Source organism: Physcomitrium patens, chromosome 3 (genome assembly GCF_059467195.1).
Source record: "Physcomitrium patens ecotype Gransden chromosome 3, ASM5946719v1, whole genome shotgun sequence".
Lineage (NCBI taxonomy): Eukaryota > Viridiplantae > Streptophyta > Bryopsida > Funariales > Funariaceae > Physcomitrium > Physcomitrium patens.
Genome location: NC_143412.1, coordinates 857,256 through 868,424, shown reverse-complemented (window position 1 = coordinate 868,424; position 11,169 = coordinate 857,256). Strand labels below are relative to the sequence as shown.

Below are 11,169 nucleotides of genomic sequence, written 5' to 3'. Positions count from 1 at the left end.
GTCCTACTAACTACAAAAGTAAATAAATCTCTTATAAACTATCCAAAGTATTTCTAACTTAAGCTACTAAATCTTTGACTCTTATTCAAATTGACATTTATGGTCTTTTACTTGTTAAATTCTTAAGACATTTTAAGTACTTCATATTATTTATAAAAAACTACAGATATTCATGAATCTACTTTATTACCACATAAGATTAATTCCTAGAGATGGTTTAAAAATTCAATACTATCATCAAGAAACAAATCTTGTATTAAATTTTTTATCTGAGATTCAATAAATAGAAAAAATTCATGTTAATTAAGTTCACTATGTACCTCCAACAATATGGAATCATTTGACAACTCAACATAGTCAAAATATTCTAACAAAATAGAATATTAAAAAAAAATAGTTAATATTAAAAAGGCAAGATCTATGTTCATTAGTAGCAAAATGAATAACTTCCATTAGATAGAAGCAATTTATATTGCCATTTACCTCATGAACTCCAATCCCACTAAAACAAATCAAGATTGTATATTTCATAAAATCTTCATTATAAACAAGCTCAATCTTAACAATATCAAAGTATGTTGGATGCTTATGATTTATGGGATAAGATCATATACAAAGAAGTAAACTTGAATGTTAATCCAATATCAATATTTACCTTGACTTGGACAATATTTTAAAAATATACCATATTTTATTTACCTACTTATAGGAAGATCCAAATCACATAAGATGTATCCTTTGAAAAAACACAATTCTTTAAAATTAGCCTCACCAAATTTGTATTTAATGCCAAATCTTTCAACAAATGTCATCTTCAAATTTTTTGACTTGGATGGATTTTTCAACAATGATACTAACAATACAATTACATCTACTTCACCATGTACCTCCTTGACACATTTGCTTTCTATAGTAATTGATCAACAAGATCCACTCTCAACTACAAATATCAATCCATTACTACCACTTATATCAATCAATTGAGAAGAAGATGATTCAACTATTACATCTATTCTAAAACCAATTACCAATCCAAGCTCATTATTCACTTGGTTTTTAGAAAAAAAAATTGTTTTTAACTATATTGACTTCGACATTATAGAAAAATGGCATACATCTAAAGCTATTAACAATCTATTATTACATACTAATAAAATGACCAAGCTACAATAATTTCTTCATCACCATAGATTCAAGCAGCAAGGAACTTTTAATATTTGGATCCAATCTAAATATACTACAAAATATTTGACTTAACTACATGACTATTTCTATAGCTTTTTAAATTTATTAATAAAGCTTTCATGGTATCTAAAAGGAATCTAAGATGAAGGTTGGTAAAATTCTATGTTTGATGAAATAAAGTCAATTTACTATGATAAAATCTAGTTATTTATTCTTCTTTCTCTTAGACATCAAGCAATCTCCACCAAATGGGCCTATAAAGCCAAAATGAAAGCAAATGGTATTCTACAAAAAAAAATCAAGATTGGTAGTTTGTGGCTTTGACTAGAAGGTCTCAATTGTAAAGAGATTTCTACTCTAATAATCAAGTATGAAACCATTTGTATGCTATTAGCTCTTTTTATATAACACAAATGGCAACTCTACTACATAGATGTAAAAACTGCATTTCTTCACAAAGACCTCAAAGAAGAAGTTTATATTACTCAATTTCAAGACTTGGTGAATCTAGATCATAAACATTTAGTATGTGATTCTACAAAGCTCTCTACAGCTTATGACAAGCACCTAAAGCTTCGTATGATAAAATCAATTTCCTCTTATACAACTAAGACTTTACTAAAGAAGAAAGAAATCATAACCTTTATATAATAAATCACAAGCAAAACATCCTCTTCCTAGTCCTTAATGTGGATGATCTTTTCTTTATAGGAAATTGCATCAAGTAGATCATATGATTTAAACTACAAATCAAGTTAAAATTTGAGATGTTAAAGTTAGAAAAGAGTGAATTGACATTCAATCCTAAAGCTGAAATCATTGCAATACTACAAGAGACATTCATGACACAAAAAAATTAGGCTCTCCAAGTAATTTGTCACTTTGGTCTCAAAAGGTGCCAACTTATATGCACTTTAATTATTGAGTAGCTCAAATTCACCCTTTATATACATAAAGACACAATTGATTCCACCTACTATCAATCCATAGTTACTAAATTCATACAACTTATCCAATTGTGCCCAAATGTCTTCTACTTTCTTAGAATTATTAATCATTTTATAATAAAGTAACAAATATTTCATCTAATAACAAAAAAAATGCATATTAGAATACATTATACATATAATGGACTATAACATCATCTATTCTGTATATTCAATCATAATTATTTTAAGATACATCAATACAAATTGCCTAAGTGACTTAACTAATGGTCAATTGACAACAAGATTTGTATTCAAGCTGAGAGTAAGCCCAATCACTTGGCTTTCTAAAAAACAATCAATTGTTATTCTTTCTTTTTCTAAAATCAAGTATATAGGCTTGTCCTTTGCAACTAGAGAATTAACTTGGTTGGACAAGCTTACGAAGAACTTTGGCATGAAAACACCAAAACTAATACCAATCTATTGCAACAATGAAGGAAATATTAAAATAGCAACAAATCTAAATATCAATCTATGCACAAGATACATAACCATATATTATCACTTCACTAGGAAAAAAATTAGAAATGAAAGAAGTATGTTTGATTTACGTGCCTCACTTAAACAAGCAGACAACATATTTACCAAGTCCTTTAGATAAGGTTAGTTTGAAAAATTTAGTGTTAGATTTAACATCATCCCTATTAGAGATGCACAATCCTAATACTAAGAAGCAACTACATTATTCTATCTCTTTTTTTTTAGCCTTTGCTCATAATAATAAGCCTATATCAATAAATTCCATTCTACAATTATAGTAGAACTTAGAATGTCATCCTTTTTTCATTATTATACGAAAAATTCTAGCCACTATCAACCAATCTTTTCAAGGTCAAGATACCAATTTCAATGATTGAAGTAATCCAAATAGTTTATTACTAGTATTAAGATCACAAAGTAATTTTGGAATTATTACCTTATAGAAGAATTTTGCTAGTACCTTACACAAACAAGAAGCCTCAATTCTAATCTCCTCAAAAGTCTCTTAGAAGTTAGCTATCTTTGAAACAAACTTACTTTTGTAGATATTTGATTTTATATTGGAAGCCAAGTGTCCAACCATGATTCCATGATCTCAATTGTCATCTATAATAATTGTCCTACAAAAATTGGTACAATAGTTAGAAATTAGAATTAAACACCAATGAGTGGAACATGGATTTACCTACAAAAATAAATTCTAAGAATTATTTAATTTGTAGTCTCCTAAAAAATTGGGCCTCTACTCTTGTACTTCTTGACAATTCACAATCTTCCAAAATATCAAAGTCCCAAAACTAGCAAATGCTACTTCAAAAAAAGAAAAGTCTAAATAATTTTAAAGAAGTAATTTTCACTTTCACTCAAAAATCATTGATTGTATTTTCAAATAAAACCACTTCAATTTTTGAAATATCTCATGATTTGATGCTTACAACTCAGTTCGTGGTAGACAACATTGTCATATTTGTGTACAAATGTCAAATTTCTTCATCCCTCAGTTAAGATGGATGCAATAAGGATAACTATCAATACTAATGATCATGCAATGCTGTATTTGTGGTGGCTAATCCATTCCAGCCAAGATGTAAGACCGATAATTTAGTAGTAAATATATTGTTTATACTACACATCTGTGTGCCCTCCTTGATATATAGATACACTTGTATTTTCCTCAAATTCGTAGGTTTATGAAACAACATGAAAATAAGTAAACAAGAGAGTTGATATGTTGATGATCCTTGACTGATTTTAGAAAAAAATAAAAATAAAATAAAAAATCTAGTGCGTGTGTCTATTTTTATTGAAATCAGTTCTTACCCTTGTTAAATGTTTGAGATTTGAATGCTTCAAATAAATAAGATCTGCAAATGTATATATATTTGATGAAAGTATATTCACTGGTATGCTCTTTTCTCACTCATCAAACTTGTTACAAAACTGCTAATGGTTTTAGTGGTAAACTTCTCTTATTCCTTGCCTTGTTTGTAATATGTAACAAGGTTCAAAGTTGGAGTAGAAGTGATCTAATTTTAATGACCTTCAGATCTAAACATTGGCGGACGCTGTGACGATAACAACAAGCACGAACTCCGTCGAAGCAGTGATGCGAGGAAATCTACAACACCAGCTCACAACTCAAAACCACCATTAGCTATGAGATTTTGCAGTCACTTGAGACATAATATTGCAAAATCCACAGCTCGCATCAGCACTGTTGACGATAATGTGAGGAAGGTGCTGTAAGAAGGATATCTGCTGCGATACCTCAGTTAGAAGCGAACGAACTATTCAAAAGCACTGTTTGCAGGGCCCCGCCATGGCTGGAGTAGCAAGCTGAGGCAGGATCAGGTCACAATGCAGCGTCACTTCAGCGAGGATGGGTTTGAGTTGCAGACCGCTCTTAGGGTTCCAAATACTCATTCGATCGGCCTTTCAAACGCAGATCCGACTCATTATCGCTTCAGAGAGGTTTGGAGGAGCGCATAGCACTGTCTTGTCTGGCTGTTGACAGTGGTGTTGCACCGATTATTTAAATTCCTTTACTTCGAACACCTCATCTACAACATCGAGTTCTGAGACGGTGCCCCAACTACAAATGGCGGAAGCTGTGGCCTTAACCTTCCTGCAACCAATGGTGCAAAAACTTCTGTCGGCGATGGTGAAGGAGGTGGCGCTACCGGAATGGAACCGCAATAAGCACGCGGAGGAGCTGCAGACGATATTGATAAGACTAAAGCCGATGGTGGATAACATCAATACGTCTACCGCTCACCAACCGGTGGGAGACTGGTTGAAGGGTTTGCGCACGAGGTTAGAATGCTTTGAGCTCCTGCTGCTTGACATGAAGGGGAATCGTTTCACTATTTCTCAGTTCAAAAATTCAAGGAAGCTGGTGAAGGAGAAGGAGCTGCTAAACAACATTTTGTCACAAGCTTCATTTGTGGGGTTGGCAGTGTCCTCGGAGACCGCTGCAAATGTGACTAAGCTGCGCGAGGAAAGCAAAGAAGTACTTAAGGGGGTTCGCTCCGGGATAGACGGGCTGCTGAAGTTGGCTGATGCTACCAAACGGGCACTTGACAAGTCTCAATACAGGTGCAACAACCCGGAGGATGTGATGGCTGACATATCGTCTATCACAAGTGAAGCGGATGCCATCCACTTGACTTCCACACACACTAGAGCTTCGCCAGAAGCCTCCACCTCCACTGACATGCGTCGCGGAGTGGACAGCGAGACGGTGTTTGGAGGAGATGGGAACGTGGAATTAGCAAAGAAATTGTTACTGGACCAGATCACGCACATGGTAGGGTTCAGGGCATCAGGCGGGGCCGGGAAGACGCTTGCCGCTCAGCGAGTCTTCGATGACGACGCCATCCGAGCGCACTTCACAGGAGGCTGCTTCTGGTTCACTGTCGGTGGAGACTTGTCGGTACGGAGCCTCTTCCTAGACATCGGAAAGAAGATCACTGGTCGTTCAGAGGTTCGCCGGAACATTCCCATGGAAGATTTGACAGCACAGCTACGTAATGAGCTCAAGGATAAGAAGAACATGCTGGTTGTCCTGGACGATGTTTGGAAAGAAGATGTGCTACGCTTGGTGACATGTGTGGTCCCCTTAAGAGCGGGGTGCAAAATCCTGGTCACCACTCGCATAGAGGAGGTGTTGGACAAAAACCATGTGACGAAGCTCGCATTCGTGTTGCTAGATGAAGAGAACAGCTGGAAGTTGTTCTGCTGGCAAGCGTTTCGAGGGACGTCTCATGTGCCCCCGGAGCTGGAAAAGCTAGCCAAGGACGTGATGGGCGAATGTGGTGGGCTTCCGCTGGCGCTGAAAGTGATTGGCAGTGTGTTTGCAGGGAAAATTGATCGGGGCTTCTGGGAGTTGTGTTTGCAGAAGCTGAGGAACGCTGATGTTCTAGACAAAGGTCACGAAACACAGCTGTTCAATCGACTGAAACTCAGTTTCGATGAGCTTGGAAGTATCGATGGAAGATTGCAGGAATGCTTTCTGTACTTTGCTGCATTTCCAGAGGATTGGAAAGTCGACGTATACAAGGATTTGCTGCCGTTGTGGAGAGCGGAAGGGATTGTGGGACAGAAGTATGAGCCGAAGCTAGAAGCTTGTGGGCTGGTGGGCGTGCTGGTCTCCCGCTCGCTGATTGAGCTCAAAAGCAATGAAAGGGGTGAATTGTACTGCATGGTGCACGATATTCTTCGGGACCTGGCGCGCCACTTAGTGCAGCATGAGAAAGCCGTCGCCGGGAGAGAGTGCCTGTATGAGGCAGGGCGGGAGATGAAGGATGGATTTCCTCGTGAATGGGCAAGTTCTTCTGACACCAAGGATCCAGGCAGAGGGAGGAGGACAAGACTTTCAGTTCGCAGGTTGTCGGTCATGTCGACAAATCTGAGGGAGCTACCTGCCAAACTGGATGCTCCGGAGCTGGAGGTTCTTCTGTTACGAGAGAATCCGTTGGAGTGTATTCCGAAGAAATTCTTCAACAATCTTTGCAGCATCCGAGTTCTGGATCTGAGGGGGACTAATTTGAAGGCGGTGCCGGAGAGTGTGGGAGAACTAAAATCTCTGGCAGTACTCAATTTGTCTGAGACGGGTATAGAGACGCTCCCACAGTCAATCGGGAAGTTGAGGGGCATGGAGGAGCTGTATCTTGATTGGTGTGTGCGTCTCAGTCACTTACCTTCCAAACTGACTCACCTCACCAGGTTACGAATTCTGAAAATTGTTACAAGTCGCAGTTTGTGGAGAACAAGTCTTTGGGAGGGACTTCCCAAAATATTAGGAGGAAAATTAGCTTTGCGAGACCTCGTCGCCTTCATTAGCTTGGAACATTTGACTGTCAAGAGTATCGCAAGAAGTGATATTGACTCGGTGCCGTTGCCAGTTGAGTTGTTGACTGCGTCGAAGAGGCTCCAGACGTTGAAGATGGGTGGAGATGGTTGGCAACTGACAGAGTTTCCAGAGTTGAGGAGTGATGACTGGCAGCACTTGGAATGCCTTGAGCTTCAATGTGAGGGGTTGGTTTCTATTCCAGACTCTTTGTGTTCCCTTCCACGCCTGAAAACCCTTATCATAGCGTGTCCAACGTTGGTGTCACTTCCAGCTCTGGATCGTCTTCCGAATTTGGCGAGTTTGATTATCATGTATTGTTATGATTTGGAGACTCTACCAACTTCTTTTGGTAGAAAAGTTGGCTTTCCAGCTCTCGTAAACTTCGAGTTACGTAGATGTGATAAACTTGCATTGTTGCCAGAGTTGGAGGATGGTGCAATTGCACAGCTTAAATATCTTCATTTGGTAGATTTGGAGAAGTTTGATATCCTCCCACAGTCACTTGCAAAATTGAAGAACTTACAAACCTTAGATCTACGTTTTTGCTCCGACCTCATTAATTTGGAGCATGAGCATTTAAGCTTTGAGAGCTTTCCTAATCTTGTAGAATTAGACGTAAGAAGGTGTAAATCACTTTCCAAATTGCCAAGTAGCCTTGCTTTCTTACCCCACTTTAAATTACTTATAATGGGAGATGATTGCAATGCTTCTATTCCTCTAGAACTAGAGGTAGCAATGTCAAATAAAAAGGCGATAATAATAAAAAAATGATTAAGATAACGTAAAAGATGGTATTTATTTGCTAGATGGATTCATTATGCTTGATTTGTACATTGAATATTATGTTGAGTTGATTCTTAAGATGTTTATATCTTTGTCTTAGTTAATAACTCAAACTTACATTGTGTGAATAGATTGGATGGGTTATTAAGAGATAAAATGAACAAATAATTTAAGAAAGTGTATATATATATATATATATATATACTTATTTTAGTATAAAATTATACAAGTTCAATAAAGAGATTTGAATTACAATCAATACAAAATAATCAAGTCATTGTCAAGGACAAGAACTCGATGAAAAAACAGTTCAGTCAAGTAAGCCTTCACTCAAAGAAAAGTAACAAAATATGAATAATAAGTATGTATATTGAAAAGAGAAACTAGAATGGCTATTGCCAAAAGACAAGAAAAACTAGAGACCCTTGAAACTACACTAGAAGCAAGAAAGGAGTTGACAAGAGTGAAGGCTTCTTTTTATTATTTGATTGTAATTCAAAGCCTTCACTCTTGTCAACTCCTTTCTTGCTTCTAGTCTAGTTTCAAGGGTTTCTAGTTTTTCTTGTCTTTTGGCAATAGCCATTCTAGTTTCTCTTTTCAATATACATACTTATTATTCATATTTTGTTACTTTTCTTTGAGTGAAGGCATACTTGTCTAAACTATTTTTTCATCGAGTTCTTGTCCTTGACAGATTGACAAGATTGGATTACCCCTTTCTCTTGACAAGGCATAAGCGTATTAGAAGTTTGCGGATTATCCACTTCTAAACTGATATTGTTCTTAGTATCTTCTTTGTTATCAAGTCTTTCTTTTCTTTTGTCTTGAGCAATATCAAACAAATTTTTCTTCTTAGTGTCATTATGGCAGAGCTTGTTGAAATGAAGAGTGCAATGGCACAAATGCAAGAGCAAATGAGGGAGTTAATGCTTGCGATGCATCAACTCAATTCACCAACACAGGAAAGAACAAAAATAGCAGAAAGTGGGGATATAGAGATGATCGGAGCTGCTTCAACATCTACAACAAATCACGTTCCTTCTCCAATTGTACAACATCCTGTAAGCACTAGAGAACCAAGAATTGCCTTACCCGAGAAATTTGATGGTACGAGATCTAAGTTTCGAGGGTTCATCAATCAAATACAATTGGCAATTGAACTTCAACCGCAAAGCTATCCAACTCCAGGATCACAAGTCAGGTTTATTGGCACTCTATTTTCTGGTTCTGCATTATCCTGGTTTTCGTCTTTTCTTGAACAACGAAATCCAATATTGGACAATTTGGAAGCTTTTTTGGCGGAGTTTCGATCTATGTATGGTGAACACGATGCAACTCGTGTTGCAACAAATAAGATCCGAATTCTGCGACAAGGAAATCACTCAGTAACACTGTATGCTTCACAATTTCGACAACTTGCAATTGACATCAAGTGGGATGATGCTGCACTCATTAATCAATTTCTTTATGGATTGCAATACGAAGTAAAGAAATTGATGCTCAACTTACCTGATCCTCAAACTTTGAGTCAAGCAATCGATTTTGCGATAAAATGTGATAATCGACTTTTCGAATTTTGATCTGAAAATCATTCACGGGAACCTCAACGTTATTACTCAATGGCAACATCAACATCTTTGCCAAACGTACATTCGGAAGTAGAAGACATGCAAATTGACGCGGTACATTTTAAATCCCTAACTGAGTAAGAAAAGATTCGTCGTCGTCAAGAAGGATTATGTTTATATTGCGGAGAACCTAAGCACACTGCTCAACATTGTCCAAAGAAATGACGCAACTATAAAATGAGGGGTACGACGGTCAAAGAAGACAACATGTCGGAAAACGGATTCGTCGAGCTACAATAGGGACCGTGCAGCTAGAACCTTGTACAATTCCTAATGAAGGTCCTATCCTCTCCTCAGAACCCTCTCCTTGTTTTATAATAGACTTATATTTAGGACCTAAGAATTACAAAGCCTCTGCTTTATTAGATTCGGGAGCCTCAGCATGTTTTTTAGATGAACAATTTGTTAAAAGTCGTAAAATACCCTTTGTACAGAAACCTAAACCAGTACATGTAGAAGTCATAGATGGTTGTCCCTTGTCTTCTGGAGATGTCACTCATGAAACTCATCCTATAAAAGTAAAAATAGACGGTCATGATAGCTACATAGCTTTTAACATAATTAAATCCCCGTCCAATCCAATTATTTTAGGTTTATCTTGGCTAGAAAAATATAACCCTCGAATAGATTGGAATTTATGTAAACTTGACTTTTCTCAGAGCATTATTAATAGTTCTACCAACCAAGTAAAAAATTATAAGTCTAGTATAGTAAAACCCGTACTGATAGGTGCAAAAGCATTTATACACGCAGCAAAAGAAGGATCAACTTTTGTTATTTATGCTGCACCTATTTCTGAAAACGTAAAGACTTCAAGTGGCATTCCAAGTCAATATCAGGAGTATCAAGACGTTTTTGAGAAAAAGAATGCAGATATTCTTCCTAAGCATAGCCCATATGATTGTTCAATCAACCTCAAGGAAGGAACTCAGCCACCATTTGGACCAATTTATAGTTTATTGCAAGATGAGATGGCTGAACTCAAGACATATATTGACGAGAATTTAGCGAAGAATTTCATACGCCATTCAAAATCTCCAGCAGGAGCTCCAATTCTATTCGTAAAGAAAAAAGATGGATCTTTACGAATGTGTGTTGATTATCGAGGACTCAATAAGATCACAATCAAGAACAGGTATCCATTACCTTTGATATCACGACTCCTTGACCAGTTGAATCAAGCTAAGATCTATACAAAAATAGATCTAAGAAGAGCATATAATCTAGTACGGATCAAAGAAGGACATGAATGAAAGACTGCGTTTCGAACCAGGTATGGACATTTCGAATATAATGTCATGCCCTTTGGACTCACGAATGCACCAGCTGCTTTTCAACATCTCATGAATGATGTATTTCGTGAATTCTTAGACAATTTCGTCATCTGCTATCTAGACGATATCCTGATCTATTCTAAGAACGTCGAAGAACATGAAATACATGTTCGTCAAGTATTACAAAAACTTAGAGATACAGGATTGTACGCCAAGATAGAAAAGTGTGTATTTCACACTACTCAAGTTGACTTTTTAGGATACATCATTTCAAATGATGGTCTCATGATGGATTCTAAGAAAGTCCAAGCAATCATGGATTGGAAGATTCCAAGGACAGTAAGAGATGTCCAATGTTTCTTGCGATTTGCCAATTACTATTAGATCTTCATCAAAGATTTCTCACGAGTTGCTGCTCCACTTACACGCTTGACTAGTAAAGATAAATTCCAATGGAATCAAGAAGCGGAAGCAGCATT

General features: G+C 36.8%; 1 protein-coding gene across 1 annotated transcript; it reads left to right on the top strand.

Annotated features, from left to right (window-relative positions):
• Positions 1-4,447: 4,447 nt before the first annotated feature.
• Positions 4,448-7,785, top strand: LOC112279520 (putative disease resistance protein At1g61300). The gene has a single exon (XM_024514041.3). The coding sequence runs from the start codon at positions 4,753-4,755 to the stop codon at positions 7,774-7,776; it is 3,024 nt and encodes a 1,007-aa protein (XP_024369809.1). The 5' UTR covers positions 4,448-4,752; the 3' UTR covers positions 7,777-7,785.
• The last annotated feature ends 3,384 nt before the right edge of the window (positions 7,786-11,169 follow it).

Bases quoted from the DNA above. Each gene is read 5' to 3' on its own strand.
- LOC112279520 (XM_024514041.3), top strand. From the start codon at position 4,753: ATGGCGGAAGCTGTGGCCTTAACCTTCCTGCAACCAATGGTGCAAAAA.